General features: G+C 35.9%; 1 protein-coding gene across 10 annotated transcripts in view; it reads left to right on the forward strand.

Annotated features, from left to right (window-relative positions):
* LOC105464243 (ATRX chromatin remodeler) overlaps positions 1-17,880 on the forward strand; it is a 284,777-nt gene that overhangs the window by 160,427 nt on the left and 106,470 nt on the right. For all 10 annotated transcript variants that reach the window (XM_011711962.2, XM_011711997.2, XM_011711976.3 and 7 more), the window contains 3 exons: positions 5,369-5,506; positions 6,910-7,085; positions 9,150-9,267. In XM_011711962.2, the coding sequence (XP_011710264.2) occupies positions 5,369-5,506; positions 6,910-7,085; positions 9,150-9,267 (432 nt within the window). The remainder of the gene's footprint in view (positions 1-5,368; positions 5,507-6,909; positions 7,086-9,149; positions 9,268-17,880) is intronic.

The raw sequence follows: 17,880 nt of genomic DNA on the forward strand, positions 1-17,880 counted from the left end.
TTGTTTTTGTTTCTCTAGTTCCTAGTGACCTTACATGGTCTGTTTGTGCTCTTTCGGACTTTTTGAGGTAGGCATTCAGGGCTATGAACTTTCCTCTTAGCAGTGCCTTAGCTGTATCCCAGAGGTTTTGATAGGTTGTGTCATTATTGTATTCAGGTGGAAGAATTTTTTAATTTCTATCTTGATTTTGTTTTTGACCCACTGCTCATTCCGGAGCAGGTTATTTCCCATGTGTTTGCGTGGTTTTGAAGGTTCCTTTTGGAATTTATTTCCAGTTTTATTCCACTGTGACCTGAGAGAATGTTTGATATAATTTCAGTTTTCTTAAATTTATTGAGGCTCGTTTTATGGCCTATCATATGGTCTGTCTTGGAGAAATTTCCATGGGCTCTTGGATAGACTGTATATTCTGCGGTTGTTGGATGAAATGTTCAGTATATATCTGTTAAGTCCATTTGTTCCAGGTTATAGTTTAAATCCTTTGTTTCTTTGTTGACTTTCAGTCTTGATGACCTGTCTAGTGCCGTCAGTGGAGTGAAACCCTCCCCTGATTATTTTGTTGCTTTTTATCTGATTTCTTAGGCCTATTAGTAATTGTTTTGTAAATTTGGGAGGTCCAGTGTTAGTTGCATCTATGTTTAGGATTGTGATCTTTTCCTGTTGGACCAGGCCTTTTGCCATTATATAATATCCCTCTTTGTCTCTTTTAATCACTGTTGCTTTAAAGTTTGTTTCGTCTGATATAAGAATAGGTACCCCTGCTCGCTTTTGGTGTCCATTTTCATTAAATGTCTTTTCCCACCCCTTTACTTTAAGTTTATGTGAGTCCTTATGTGTTAGGTGAGTCTCCTGAAGACAGCAGATAGTTGTTTGGTGAGTTCTTATGCATTTTGGATCTTTTATTTATTTATTTATTTATTTATTATTATTATTATTTTTTGAGACAGAGTCTTGTTCTGTCACCAGGCTGGAGTGCAGTGGCGATCTTGGCTCACTGCAACCTCCAACTCCCGGGTTCAGGCGATTCTCTTGCCTCAGCCTCCCGAGTAGCTGGGATTACAGGTGCGTGCCACCACACCCAGCTAATTTTTGTATTTTTAGTAGAGACAGAGTTTCACCATGTTGGCCAGGATGGTCTCGATCTCCTGACCTCGCGATCCACCGCCCAAAGTGCTGGGATTACAGGCATGAGCCACCGCACCCGGCGGTTCTGTATCTTTTAAGTGGTGCATTTAGGCCATTTACATTCCATGTTAGTATGGAAATGTGAGCTACCATTGCATTCATTATGCGCCTTGTTGCCTGCATACTTTAGGTTTTTCATTTTGTTTTTTGGTTTGGTTTTTTAACTTGTATTTTTGTTTTATAGGTCCTGTGTGATTTATACTTTAAAGAGGTTCTGTTTTGATGTGTTTCCAGCATTTGTTTCAGGATTTTGAGCTCCTTTTAGCAGTTCTTGTAGTGGTGGCTTGGTAATGGCAAATTCTCTCATTTGTTTGTCTGAAAATGACTGTATCTTTCCTTCATATATGATGCTTAGTTTTGCTGGATACAAAATTCTCAACTGATAATTGTTTTGTTTGAAGTGGATGAAAATAGGACCCCAATCCCTTCTAGCTTGCGGGGGTTTCTGCTGAGAAATATGCTATTAATCTGATAGGTTTTCCTTTATAGGTTACCTGGTGCCTCTGTCTCACAGCTCTTAAGATTCTTTCCTTCGCCTTAACTTTGGATAACCTGATGACAGTGTGCCTAGGCGAAGATATTTTTGCAATGAATTTCTCACATGTTCTTTGCGCTTCCTGTATATGCATGTCTAGGTCTCTAGCAAGGCCAGGGAAGTTTTCCTTGATTATTCCCCCAAATATATTTTCCAAGTTTTTAGAATTGTCTTCTTCCTCAGAAACACTGATTATTCTTAGGTTTGGTCGTTTAACATAATTCCAGACTTCTTAGAGTCTTTGTTTGTATTTTCTTATTCTTTTTTCTTTGTCTTTGTTGGATTGGGTTAATTTGAAGACCTTGTCTTCGAGCTCTGAATTTCTTTCTTCTACTTGATCAGTTCTATTGCTGAGATTTTTCAGAGCATTTTGCATTTCTAAAAGTGTGTCCAATGTTTCCTGAATTTTTGATTGTTTTTTGTTTATGCTGTTTCCTTGACTATTTCTCCCTTCACTTCTTGTATCATGTTTTGGATTTCCTTGCATTGGGCTTTGCCTTTCTCTGGTCCCTCCCTGATTAGCTTAATAACTAATGTACTGAATTCTTTTTCAGGTAAATCAGGGCTTTCTTCTTGGTTTGGATCCATTGCTGGTGAACTAGTGTGATTTTTGGGGGGTGTTGACGAGCCTTGTTTTGTCATATGACTAGGGTTGGTTTTCTGGTTCCTTCCCATTTGGGTAGGCTCTGTCAAAGGGAAGGTCTAGGGCTGAAGCCTGTTGTTCAGATTGTTTTGTCCCACAGGGTGTTCCCTAGATGTAGTACTTTCCCCCTTTTCCTGTGGATATGGCTTCCAGTGATTGTTGTCTCTCTTCTGGGTCTAGCCACCCATCGAGTCCACCCGACTCCAGGCTGGTACTGGGGTTTGTCTGCACAGTGTCCTGTAATGTGAACCGTATATGGGTCTGTCAGCCATGGATACTAGCGCCTGAACTGGTGGGGGTGGCCCAGGATGCAATGGACTCCATGCCAGTCCTTGGCTTTGCTGGTTTAATGCTCTGTTTTTGTGCTGGTTGGCCTCCGGCCAGGAGGTGGCGCTTTCCAGAATGCATCAGCTATAGTAGTGTGGGTGGTAGGCGGGGCCCTAGAACTCCAAAGAGTATTTGTTCTTTGTTTTCTGCTATCAGGGTAGTTAGGGAAGGACCATCAGGTGGGGGCGGGGGTAGGCTTGTCTGAGCTCAGCCTCTTCTTGGGTGGGTCTTGCTGAGGCTGCTGAGGGGGATGGGGTGAGATTCCCAGGTCACTGGAGTTGTGTACCTAGAAGGATTATGGTTGCCTCTGCTGAGTCATGCAGTTTGTCAGGGAAGTGGGGGGGAAAGCCAGCAGTCACACGGGCCTCACCCAGCTCCCACGCAAACTGAAAGGCTGGTCTGTCTCACTCCCACCGTGCACCTCTCCCCCCCGCCCCGCCCCACCACCGAAACAGCCCAGATTGTGTTTCCTCGGGGAGGGCGAGTCTGCCTTGAAAACTTGCCAGAGGCTTTCCACCTCCTAGCTGCAAAAGAAAGGGCTTTAGTTCATCCCCCACCTGTGAAGTCTGCAATCTGGATTTGCACCCTCCCCCGGAGTTCTGGCCGCCAGGCTTCTTGCCCCATTCAAATTGTTAAGAAGTTCAGCTACAGAAGTCCTTCTTCCTGTGGAGTTTTATCCCCTGCTCTGATGGCCACCCTCCTGATGGATCCCTGTGTTGCCAGGCAGGAATGGGCTGCTTGGGGATCCAGCGAGCTCCCAGTGCCTTTCTGCTACTTCCTCTACCCCTGTATTTCGCTTGGCTTGGCTCTCTAACTTGACTCAACTCCAGGTAAAGTCGGGAATTTCTCCTGCAAACAAACCTTCAGCTTCGCCAGTGGGGGTGTGTCTACATCATTAATTTTAACTCTGTGACTTATTCCATTATTCCATGGTTTAAGCCCCATTTACCAGATCCCCTCTGAAAAATTTTTAGGTTGTTTTCAATTTTCCTGCATAACAAACCGTGCTACGGAGAACATTCTTTTGTGTATCTTTGGGTGCCTGTGGAAGAATATCTTTGGGACCAATTCCTAGAAATTGAAATATGGGTCAAAGGGTTTGTACATTTTGCATTTTGATAGTTATTGTAAAATTGACTTCCAAAATGTTTGATACTAATTTAGACACCCACAGAGTGTATGAGAGTACCCATTTCAACGCATCCTCATGGATATGGAGTATTAAGTGGTAAAACCATTTAAATCACTTCTGTAAAAGGCATTATTTTCTCTGTAGAAAATATTTTCAGATTCAAAGTAAGGCATGCATAATTTTTAAATACAAAGCTAGAGATTTTAGTTTTACAAAATATTAGTAGTGGTTTTTTTTTTTTTTACTATTTGTGTAGCCCTAACTGCATACTGAATAACAGTTGTTATTATTTGGTCTGTCATACTGAAGCAGTTACTTTTGAAGTCATGTAAAAGTTACATTTTCTCTAATGCTTACCAGATGGGGGATAATTTGACAGCTGCTTTGTTGAAATCAACAATTAAGTAATATGTGTGTATATGTTAACCAGCAAGCAAATTGAGTATGTATTATACCCTGGAAAAAATATATATCAGCTGGGCCTGGTGGCCTATGCCTGTAATCCCAGCACTTTGGGAGGCCACGGCGGGCAGATCACTTGAGGTCAGGAGTTCGAGACCAGCCTGACCAACATGGTGAAACCTCATCTTTACTAAAAAGACCAAAAAATTAGCCAAGCGTGGTGGCAGGCACCTGTAATCCCAGCTACTCGATAGGCTAAGACAGGAGAATTACCTGAACCCGGGGGGTGGAGGTTGCAGTGACCCAAGATTGCGCCACTGTACTACAGCCTGGGCGACAGAGTGAGACACTATCTCAAATAAAAAAAAAAAAAAAAAGGAAAAAATATATGTATCTGTTATTTTAACAAATAAGCCTTTCTAAAAGAGTCCACAAATGCTGTGGAACTTATTTGTTCAGTTACAAATGTATTCCATAGTAATAAAATATTGTTGCTTTTTTATATTGCAATCCCAAATATTTTCTGAGTTTAAGCTTTTAAGATCTTTTATAGCTAGAAAGCTGTTCTCCCTACCCTCTGTACCCATGTAACAACCAGTTTCACTTTCTTTTATCAGTTAAAATTTTTCCTCAGCAATGAATGTTATTTGAACTAAGTGGGAAATATTATATGGTCTATTGTGACATATATTATTCTTAAAAGTGTAAGTTTTGAAATTTGTCTTTTCAAGTATATATACATTGCTCTTAGTCTTTGCTGATAGTTTAAGTTGATATACTTATGCTGAAATAGCTTTAAAGACTTTTCAATTTTAAAAGACATTTTTAAAAATAAGCTATATCTATTAGGGGGAACTTTTTCCCTCTTGTTGTTTTTATTTTTGCTTATTTTTGTATACTCAGAGGACTTTGAGTACCATTTATAGTAGTACTTCAATGCTCTACCATTTGGATATAATTAGTATAATTAGTGTTGTATTAACCAGATACAGGAGCAGATAAAATATGTTTATACTTACAGTGATGTCATTTTATCTTCCTTTAAGATCAGCACTTTAAAGGGATTGACTTTATTTACTTAAATGGATCACATTTTCAGTTTTATTGTATATTAATTGTGTTATTTTTCTGTATATTTTTGTAGGCCCTGATTTTGTTGTTTGTGATGAAGGCCACATTCTAAAAAATGAAGCATCTGCTGTTTCTAAAGCTATGAATTCTATACGATCAAGGAGGAGGATTATTTTAACAGGAACACCACTTCAAAATAACCTAATTGAGTGTGAGTTAATATCTCTGATTATGCAGTATAATATCGGTATTTCCTCGGATAATATGTTTGTAACTTTACCATTTGCCCTTTCTTCTGCTTACTCTAGTATAATCCTAGACCATGATCTACATAGGTTCATCTTAGTCTGCTGTGAAAGAATAACATACTTTTCAAATGAGATGTTTTATAAATATGAGTGGTAAAAGACAGTCAGGAGATACGCCATTGTGAATGTTCATATATAAATATGGAATGTGATTTATTGCAAGAGTATCAGAAGTCTTAATGATTGCTTTAAAAAGTACATAAGCATATGTGATTACTCCAGATAATTTTAAGGAGATATTCCAGTTTTGGGGCATGTACTGTTAAGAAATCAAGAAGAAATGGGAACTGTGAACATTTCAGTAAAGTGGAGATGGGAGAAGGAGAGGTTTGTTGAATCCATGGCAGGACAATTTGCTGAGGTTAAAGGTAGTTGATGTAAACCTAGGGAAGTAAGTTGTGAATTTCCCTCATTTTCATATGTCTGTGGTGACACTAAAGAAGGGAACATGAGATTATTCAGCAAGTAACAAATTGAAATTTCCTGTTGTAATCGCTCACTTTTTTTCCCACTGTAATGGCTTTTTGTTATTTTTCTCTGTGTTACATTCCTTTAGTGTATTTATGGTAACTTTTTGCTATTTTATCGTTTGTAATACTAGTCATTTCACTTTAGCCTATACTTTATGTCTGTTTTTGTCTGTTCCAGTTTTCCTCTTTTCTGTTCTATTACCATATTTATAGAAATGCTGTTTCATATTGTGGTCCTATATAGTATGGGACAAGTGATAGCTCTGTTAATTTTTACAAAATGGGTTAGTCTTACAAAATACATTAGTAATTAATTTATTTTTAACTATTTGTGTAGCCCCAACTGAATACTGAATAACAGTTGTATTATTTGATCTCTCAAATATTATTTGATTATTCTGGAAATGAATCAGTTAATATAAATTAACTTGCATAGTAGCTTATTACCTCCTTTTATTGTTTTGACTTAGTATCTCCTTTCTTCACAAGATAGCCTCACAGACCATAAATCATGGTTAGATTAATGGACCACTTGTTTTGTACTTCATATCTCTTATAAAGAATAGTGAGCTTGAATAAAATGTCCTTAGGTATTTTTAAAAAACATTCATGTCTAGTATTTAGGGATGGTTTTTACTTCAGTTTTCTCTCTCGTTTTGGTAATTCACTTGTAGATCAGACTTATAACCATGTTTATTCTATACTTAGCTTGATATTCTTTTTTTGTAGCTTAATTCTAATGCATGTGTTTTTGACATGAACATTTCATTGGGGAATTTTTCTGAGTCTTTTCAACCATTGTTAATGTTGTTAATGAATAATGTCTTCTCTCTTAGATCATTGTATGGTTAATTTTATCAAAGAAAATTTACTTGGATCCATTAAGGAGTTCAGGAATAGATTTATAAATCCAATTCAAAATGGTCAGTGTGCAGATTCTACCATGGTAGATGTCAGAGTGATGAAAAAACGTGCTCACATTCTCTATGAGATGTTAGCTGGATGTGTTCAGGTACAGATATGTTCCATAGTGGTAAAATATTCTTACTTTTTAATATTACAATCTGACATATTTTCTGAGCTTAAAGTTTAATAATTTTGTGTTTTCTTTCCCACTCTTTCAGTAGATAGTTTTACAGTTATATCTCCTTGCATTGTCTTCAAAAATTTCTGCTGCATTCAACTTTTAAAAAAAGTTCCGCTGAGAAGTTTAAAACATAGTTAATTCATTTGCCAAGTGTAAAGCCTCATATCTTATTATGTTAATGTTTAGATTTTTCATCCTTAAGATAGGGAGTTCCTTAAGAGGAACACAACTATTATGATGAAGTTCCTATGCTCACCCTAATTCTATAGTATAGTATTATAAATCTCACATTTTTGAAATGGTTATAGGAAAGGCCAGTACGAATTAAGAGAGGAGTCATTTTTAAAGTAATCCTGGAGAAACAGTTTTGTTGCTTTCAATTATATATAATAACCTGAACAGATTAATGGTGTCGTTTACATACAGATTTTCAGTGAATCTATATTAATGAATGGATAAATATCTAGAGACTGAGCTGGCAGTTAATAGATCTCAAGATATGCACTTTCTCTGCAAACGTTAGGTACTAACGATAGCCTCAAAGATGTTTTAACAAATGAGACAGGCTATTCTTTTGGTTGGATATATAGTTTGCCCTCCATATTTGCGGGTTTTGTATCCATGGATTCAACCTACCATGGATCAAAAATATTTTAAAAAATAGATAAAATGGACAGAGGCTAGGTACAGTGGTGCACACCTGTAATTCCAGCACTTTAAGAGGCCAAGGTGGGAGGATCACTTGAGCCCAGGAGTTCAGGGCTGCAGTGAGCTAAGATCATGCCACTGCACTCCAGGCTGGATGGCAGAGCAAGACCCTGTCTCTAAAAAAAAGTTTTAAAAAATTAGCCAGGCACTGTGGTGCACACCTATAGTCTCAGTCTCTTGCGAGGCTGAGGCAGGAGGATTGCTAGAGCCCAGGAATTCAAGACTGCAATGAGCTAAGATCATGCCACTGCACTTCAGCCTCAACAGAGTAAGACCCTGTCTCTTAAAAAAAAAGAAAGAAAATAATTAAGAAAAAAATGAATGACTGTGTCTGTACTGAACATGTACAGACTTTTTTCTTGTCATTATTGCCTAAACAATAGAGTATAACAAGTATTACATAGTATTTGTATTGTGTTGGGCATTATAAGTAATCTAGGGATGATTTAATGGGAGGATGTTTATAGGTTATATGCAAACACTACATTATTTATATAAGTGACTTGAGCTTTCATGGATTTTGATATCTGTGGAGGTGGGGGTGGGTTCTGGAACCAGTCTCCCATAGATACTGAGGGATGACTGTACTTGCCATCATTATAAGGAGTAGCTGTTCCATTTGGTCAGATTGGCTACACGTGCTAGCAAGTACTGTGTTTCTGTATTGCTGCTACTACCCAGGCAGCATTTTTCCTTCTGGTTTAAGTAGTAATTTCTATTTAGCACACTGGTGTTCTATTTTTCTATTCTTATAATAAAATGGTTTCAAGAGTGCTTGTAGATGGATTGCTTTCTTAATTGGGCAAATAGTCCCTCTAAAATTATATGTTATTGTTTGACGTATTAGCATATCCTTCTCAGAAGCCAACTCAGGCTGCATTAGACTTTTATTCCTAGGTTTTACTATATGATTAAAGCAAGTCATTTTGCTAACACTACCTACTACATCCTCTCCACATCTTTTGTTATTTTTGTTTCTGTACAGAGAAGACTATTTCGAAAACTTAAATGCTCACTTGGCAATGTGACTGCTTCAATTTAAAACCTACCTGGTGTGTTGCAGTATCTTTTTACCAGTGTACCATATTGTATAGTCATATGAAATGCATTGTGTAGAAAATTATGGGTTTAGAAAGGGTAAATATATTTAAGAAAATGTTTTCTTATATGTTTAGTGCCTATTTATTTATGTGTATATTTCAGTTATAAGCAATGAGAATTTGTAGTTCATTCCTGTTAAATATTTAGACTAATTTTCATTCTCTTTCTTGTTAATTACAGAGGAAAGATTATACAGCATTAACAAAATTCTTGCCTCCAAAACACGAATATGTGTTAGCTGTGAGAATGACTCCTATTCAGTGCAAGCTCTATCAGTACTACTTAGATCACTTAACAGGTAACCAATACACCTTGCTGATTTCATCTTCTCTATAAAGACATTCTTTTTCCAAAGATTATTCCAGTCATCTTACTATGTCTGTTCTTTTTCAGTTTTCCATTTGAATAAAATGGGTATGCTTAAAAGCATAAAATATTTCTAATTAAAAAACACTGATGCTGTCAAAATTAAAATCAAGAAGCAAACTGATGAAAAAGATATACAGCACATATGAATAATGCCCTTAATTTGTAAAGAGCTTTTATTTCAGAAAAATTATGAATGTGAATAAATCCATAAAAGAAGATATACAAAATTCCAGAGTATTTTTTTAAAAGTATTCACCCACATTAATAATAAAAGGCATGTAAGTTAAATTCATGAGTTCGTTTCTCAGTTATTTAATTAACAAAGGTTGAAGGCAGAAAAGGTAACATGGAAGGCAAGGCATGTAGTATGCACTCCATGTTATTATGCACTCCATGTTATTATAAAAATGCACACAAATGCCTAAAATACAACAAAATGCTAACAGAAGTTGTTTTCTGGGTGTTTTTGTTATGAAGACCTTCTAGTTTATTTCTTGTATTTTTCTATGCTTTAAAAAAATACAATAGTTATTGTTTTACCATCAATAAGCTTTTGCGTGTGTGTGTCTGTGTCCCTCTGTGCCTGAAGATGTCTGTCTTCACACAACAAAACCTTTGGACTGGAGTGAGATTTCTTACTTGTTGGTCACTTATTCTGGTACATTTCCCCAAATGATATTACATATTTAATTAGGAGATACAGGTTAGAGGGTGCTTTTTGGCCCATTGTGAATACAGTAATTGATCAAAAGAATAGAGGAGGATGGAAGTATGTACACACATATTAAAATGATAATTATAGCTAAAGTGGTATTCTTTTTGTAATAGCAGTGCATCCTAGAGAGTAATATGATGATGGTTCTCAAGAAACATTCTGCTGGGGAAAACAGTATTTGAATCTTAGTATTTTATGGAACTGCTTTTTTGCTCTTATAAAAACAATTTTTGTATTGACTTTTGGAAGAAATTCAGTTCTAATAAAGCACACATTTTCATTTGTATATCTATCAGAAGCTGGTAGATTTACTATACTATTCTTTTTTGAATAATAAAAATTGCAGGCATAATTAAATAACCAAATAGTTATCCCAATGAGAGAGTTGCTGTGTAGTTTAAGAGAGGGATGTTCAGATCTGTCTTTCATTAATCTCTGAGTGATAAGGAGTAATAAATTTGGTCATTTAATATTTTTTCCTTTTAAAATGTTTTATATTAGGGAAAATGCTCACAATAGTGTTTTCAGATTTTATAGAATTGGTTGTCTTTAATAACCAATCTTAGGCTGGGCATGGTGGTTCATGCCTGTAATCACAGCACTTTGGGAGGCCAAGATGGGAGGATGACTTGAGCTCAGGAGTTCAGAACCAGCCTGGACAGCATAGTGAAACCTCATCTCCACAAAAAATCAAAAAATTAGCCAGGTATGGTAATGCACACCTGTAGTCCAGCTACTTGGGAGGCTGAGGCAGGAGGTTTGCTTGAGCCTGAGAAGTCAAGACGGCAGTGAGCCATGCTTGTGCCACTGCATTTCAGCCTGGGCAACAGAGCACTACCCTGTCTCAGCAACAACAACAACCAATCACAAATGTTAACAGCTCAGGTATAGATGTTAAGCTCTACCCTTTTGAGTTGAACTCATGGAGGTAGATAGTAGAATGATAGATACCCGAGTCTGGGAAGTATGTGTGTGTTGAGGGAGGGATAGAGAGAGATTGGTTAATGGGTACAGACATGTAGTTAGATAGAAGGAATAAGTTCTACTGTTCGATGGCAGAATGGGGTGACTATAGTTAACAACAATGCATTGTATATTTCAAAATAGCTAGAAGAGGGGGCTCAAAATGTTCCCAGCATATAAAAGTGATAAATACTCAAGGTGATGGATAGCCTGAATACCCTGACTTGATCATTGCGTATTCTATGCATGTAACAAAATATCACATGTACGCCCAAAATATGTATAAATATTATGTATCGATTTTTAAAATTTTTAAAAAACTTACTCTTTTTGAGAACAATGCAATTATTTAAGAATTTAGGGGGCTTTGCTTTATTCTTTGTGACTGTCATTGATAGTAAATATCTAAAGCGCTAATTGCCATAGCTAAAATCTGAAAGATGCGATTGTTAAATTATCATCTGGTACCATGAATCTTTAAGTTTTAGGGTGTGGGGTTCCCCCTTACCAAATGCAATATTACCTGTAGAATAGAATAGCCTGAGTTAAATAACCCCTTTTAAAAACATTCATGAAAGGCCAAGTGGGTTATATTAATGGCTATTCTTGTCTTGTTTCTCAGTACAAATCTTCACAGTATTTCTCTTGAAATATCACCTGCCTATTTTACTTGCATTTAAAATGTTTGGTATTTTATCTGTTAAATATTTCAGAAATTTTTTGTTTCTACATTAGGCTTTTTTAGACTGTGGTTACTTTTAAGAAGTTCACCCAAATTTTGTTTTTAACATTAACAGCAGTTTCATGTTAATTTTAGTGATAATTTGTAATATGTTTAATATTTGCAGAATGAAAGTCCTAAGAGACTGGCTGTTAAAGAATATTGAGGAAATCTAAAATCCTCTTAATTTTTCTTAGTTCTCTTTTTTTCAGTGTAATTCTATGGTTTGCCTTTTATTGTCAGGTATCAGAAGTTTATAATAAAATGTAAGCCTCTGCAATTCAGTAAACACTTAAGGTTTTATAAGCATGTGGATACTTAGTTTTTTAATAACTAAATATTAGTCTGGCTTTAAACTTAAAATCCACACACTGTCTTATTTTGACAACTGTGCAAAAAAATAGAACACAGGAAAAGATAGCCCATGGAATGTGAAAAAATATTGCAAAACATATATCTGATAAGGAATTCACATGCAGAATATAGTTGTCCCATGGTATATGTGGGGGATTGGTTCTAGGACTTGCCTGTGTATACCAAAATTTGCTCATACACAAATCCCGCAGAACCTGCATATATGAAAAGTCAAACATGGGTTTCACATTCTGTGAATACTGTATTTTCAATCAACATTTGGTTGAAACAAAATCTGTGTATAAGTGGACCCATGTGGTTTAAACCTTTGGTGCACAGGGGTCAACTGTATGTAAAGAATTCCTGCAACTCAACAACAGAGAAACAGTCTGTTTCAAAAAGAAGCAAAAGATTTGAATACAAATTTCTCTAAAGAAGATATACAATGCTCAACATATCTCCTCATTAGAGGAATGCAAATCAAAACTACAGTGAGATACCATTTCACACCCATTGTGGTGGCCATTATGAAAAAAAAAAAATGGAAAATAAGTGCTTAAGAGGATGTGGAGAAAGTGGAACCCTGTACATTGCTAGTAGGAATGTCAGATGTGGAAAAACATTGTAGTAGTAACTCAGAAAGTTAAATATATACCATTTGATCTAATAGTTCCACTTATAGGTATGCCCAAAAGAATTGAAAGCAGGAACTCAAACAGATACTGAGACACTTATGTTTATAGTTGCATCGTTCATAATGGCAAAAAAAGGTGGAAGCAACCCAAATGTCCACTGATGGATGAATGGATAAACAAAATGTGGTATGGACATACTTCAGTGGAATATTACTCAGCCTCATAAAGGAGGGAAATTCCGACATTTGCTACCACATAGATGAAGCTTGAAGAATTAATGCTAAGTGAAAGAAATCAGACACAAAAAGGCAAATACTGTATAATTCTGCTTAAAGGTACCTAGAGTAGTCAAACTCTATGAGTAGAAAGTAGAATCGTGGTTACCAGGTTCTGGGGGATGAAGGGTATGGGAAGTTACTGTTAATGAGTACTAAGTGTCTGTTTGGAATGATGAAAAAGTTCTAGAAATAAAGAGTGCTGATTTTTGTACAACATTGTGATTATACTTAATGCCACTGAATTGTGTACTTAAAAACTGGTTAAATAGTAAATTTTTTATTTTATTTTATTTTTATTTTACTTTAAGTTCTGGGATATGTGTGCAGAACGTGCAGGTTTGTTACATAAGCATACATGTGCCATGGTGGTTTGCTGCACCTATCAAGCTGTCATTTTCAGCCCCACATGCATTAGGTATTTGTCCTAATGGTCTTCCTCTCCTTGCTCCCAACCCCCCGATAGGCCCCAGTGTGTGATGTGCCCCTCCCTGGGTCCATGTGTTCTCATTTAAAACAGTAAATTTTTTAAATGTATATTTTACCATAATTTAAGAAGTACTCCCAAATGGAACACAGTAATATGCTTTTGTCTCTAAAAATACATGGACCCAAGTGCCACTCTTTAGAGATTGATTCAAAAGGTCTGGAGTAGGGCCCATGCATCTGCATTTTTATGAGCCCTACAGGTGATTCTGATGGACCATCAGCTTAAGAACCATTGCTCCAAATTTTTTTGTTTGGTAAGGGGTGAGCTGAGACCGGAGATGAGTGAACTAGACAAGGGGAACGTGGAGAAATGACACTGAAGTGTTAACTTTGGTGATTTTCTCTAAGTGGTAGAAATATTAATTCTTTTGTATTTTACTTGTTATATACATTTCTGCAAAATCACAAAATCCAAGAAATATACATATATGTAAAACTTTCATAATCAGAAAAATACTTTAAAGTTTCATTTTGTTTTTAATTGACACATTAATTGTACATATTAATAGGCCCAGAGTAATATTTTGATACATGTATACATTGTGTAATGATAAAATTAGGGTAATTTAGTGTATCTGTCACTTCAAACACTTGTCATTGCTTTGTGGTGAGAACATTCAAAATTCTCTCTTCTAGCTATTTTTTAAAATTTTATTTCTTTTAATTGTCATTGCTTTGTGGTGAGAACATTCAAAATTCTCTCTTCTAGCTATTTTTTAAAATTTTATTTATTTTAATTAAAAATATTTATTTAAACATTTTTATATAGAGAGATGGAGTCTTGCTATGTTGCCCAGGCTCATCTTGAACTACTGGGCTCAAGTGATATCCCATCTCAGCCTCCCAAAGTGCTGGGATTACAGGTGTGAGCCACCATGCTCGGCCTCATCTAGCTATTTCAATAAGTTTAAAAAAATATTAAGTTAAATTTAGTGTTTAAAAATATTATGACTAACATTGGAATAGTGCACTTCAAGCTGCGAAAATAATGTATAATAGTAATTTCCAAATGTGGTTGTACTGTCAGAATCACCATTAAACGCAGAACACTCCTAAACTGGCAAAGATAAAATGATACTAAGTGTTGTTGAGGCTACAGAGAAATGAGCTCTCTTGATGGTAGCATAAATTGGACAGTAATTTGGCAAGGGACCTCAAAATTAATTTCAATTGTATGCTTTTTTCCAAAGGAAATGGTCAGAAATGTATGCAGAGATTTATAGTAAAGGATGTTAATCTCAGGGTTTGTTTCAAAGCTTAGTTTTCTGGCTGCAGAAATAGCAATGTGTGTTCATTGTGAAATATATATGAAATACTGAAAGGCACTGATACAATTAAAAACTACCTATAATCTCATAAACTAGAATTTGGAACCGCTACTTATTTAATATTTGATATCTTGCTTTCCAGTTTTTAAAATGTATGTGTGACACTTAAATGTCATAAACACACACTACATAAACACACAATACATATACATTGTGTTTATATACTCTGTGTGTGTGTGTATATATATATTTTTTTTTTTAATGGCTGGAATTATGTTATCCAGCTTGTGACCTAAAGTGAACTGTTACCTGTTGTGGCATTATTTATAATAACAAAAAATTGGAAATTAACTCAAATCCTCAACTTTTGGGGATAGTTTATATTATGGTATATCACCATAATCTAATACCATGCAGGAAGATACATTAAATATTATAACATGGAATATTGTGTGTTAATAATTAGGAATATATAGAATAAGTATATTATGTAATAAAGATGAAATCGTACCCATTTCTGTGAAATAAAAAGGATGTGTATGAAAATGCATAGCAAAGTGATCAAAAAGATAATGCCACAAAATACTTTTTAGTGTTCACTCTAATATTTTCAAATTAGTAGAATTGTGTCTATAATGTGTATTATGTATTAAATTACCTCTTCAAATTTGGCTCTATCCCTTTCTGTCTGTTTTGATATGACATTTATCAGCTCTTCTTACTCCATCAACCATGTCTCTTAAGATCTCTTCCATATTCCTGATCATTTTAACTCTGCTGCATTAAGTTAGTATATTCTGACACATCTTCCAGCTAAGTAGTTTTTGTCTTTGGATGTGTGTCTTATGCTATTAAGAGGAATTTAATTGAAATGTAAAACTCAATGACTTTCTCCTAAGGTCAGGAACAAAACAAAGATGTCACTTTTGCCTCTTATATTTAACATTTTCTAGAGGTTCTGGCCAGGACAATTACACCAGAAAACTAAAAGTATTCCACAGTGTCATGGAAGGGGTAAAACTATTTCAATTTGCAAGTGACATGATATTATATAGAGAAAAAAGTTATTGTTTTAAGTTTTTTGGGTACATAGTAGGTGTATACATTTATGGGGTACATGAGATATTTTAATGCAGCCATACCATGCATAATAATCACATCAGGGTAAATGAGGTATCCATCTCAAGCATTCATCCTTAAATGTGTTACAAACAAGTAATTTATATTTTATTTATTTTAAAGTGTACAATAAATTATTGTTGCCTGTAGTCACCCTGTTCTATAAAATACTAGCTCTTATTCATTCTACCTAACTATATTTTTGTACCTAAAAACCATCTCTCCTTTCCCCCTGCCCTACTGCCCTTCTCAGCCTCTATTAACTATTCTATTTTCTATCTCTGTGAGTTCAGTTGTTTTAAATTTTAGCTCCTGGCTGGGTATGGTGACTCCCACCTGTAATCCCAGGCCTGTTATCCCAGCACTTTGGGAGGCCAGGGCAGGTGGATGGCTTAAGGGCAGGAGTTCGAGATCAGCCTAGCCAACATGATGAAACCCTGTCTATACAAAAAAATGCAAAAGTTGTGGTGGCATGTGCCTATAATCCTGGCTACTCAGGAGGCTGAAGCAGGAGAATCGCTTGAATCTGGGAGGCAGAGGTTGCAGTGAGCTGTGATCATGCCACTACATTCCAGCCTTTGTGACAGAGCTGCCTCAAAAAAAAAAAAAAATCTTAGCTCCCCAAAATAAGTGAGAATATGTGAAATTTGTCTTTCTTGCTGTTTCATGTGGTTTCAAATCACAGGATCTCATTCTCTTTTATGGCTGCATAGTACCCCATTGTGTACATCTACCACATTTTCTTTATTCATTCATCTGTTGATAAACTTTGGGTTGCTTCCAAATCTTGGCTGTTGTAAACAGTGCTGCAACAAACATAGGAGTGCCAGTATCTCTTCAATATACTGATTTTCTTTCTTCTGAGTATATACCCAGCTGTGGGATTGCTGTGTCATATGATAGCTCTATTTTTGCTTTTTTGAGGAACCTCCAAACTTTTCTCCATAATGGTTGTACTAATTTACATTGCCACCAGCAGTGTATGTGGGTTCCCTTTTCTCCACCTCCTCGCCAGCATTTGTCTTTTGGATAAAAGCCACTTTAATGGGTGAGATGATATCTTATTGTAGTTTTGATTAGCATTTCTCAGATGATCAGTGATGTTGAGTACCTTTTCTTATTACCTTTTCTTATACCTATTTGCCATTTGCATGTCTTCTTTTGAGAAATGTCTACTCAGATCTTTTGCCAATTTTTAAATTAGATTATTAGAGTTTTTTTTTTCCATTTGACTTGTTTCAGCTCCTTATATATTGTGGTCATTAATCCCTTGTCAGATGGGTAGTTTGCAGATATTTTCTCCCATCCTGTGGGTTGTCTCTTCACTTTGTTGGATTGTATTCTTTCCTGTGCAGAAGCTTTTTAACTTGATATGATCCCATTTGTCCATTTTTTTTTGCGTTGGTTGCTTCTGCTTTTGAGGTATTACTCAAGAAATCTTTGCCCAATCCAGTGTCCTGTAGAGTTTCACCAATGGTTTCTCTTAGTAATTTCATAGTTTGAGGTATTAGATTTAACTTTTTAATCCATTTGAATATGACATTAGAAACGTGTCCAGATTCATTAGTCTGCATACGTATATCCAATTTTCCCAGCACCATTTACTGAAGAGACTATCCTTTCCCCAATGCATGTCCATGGCACCTGTGTAGAGTATGCATTCACTGTAAGTGTGTGAACTTGTTTCTGGGTTTACTATTCTGTTTCATTGGCCTATGTGTCTTTTTTATGCTAGTACCATGCTGTTTTGATTACAGTAGTTCTGTAGTGTACTTTGAAGTTATGTAATGTGATTCCTCCAGTTTTGTTCATTTAGCTCAGGATGGCTTTCACTGTTCTGGGTCTTTAATGGTTCCTTATAAATTTCAGGATAGTTTTTTCAATGTCTGTGAAGAATATCATTGGTATTTATTTCACAGGGATTGCTTTGAATCTGAAGATTGTTTTGGGTGGTGTGGACATTTTAACAATATTGATTCTTTTGATCCATGAACGTGGGATGT

This window comes from Macaca nemestrina, chromosome X (assembly GCF_043159975.1).
Source record: "Macaca nemestrina isolate mMacNem1 chromosome X, mMacNem.hap1, whole genome shotgun sequence".
In the NCBI taxonomy this organism is placed as follows: domain Eukaryota; kingdom Metazoa; phylum Chordata; class Mammalia; order Primates; family Cercopithecidae; genus Macaca; species Macaca nemestrina.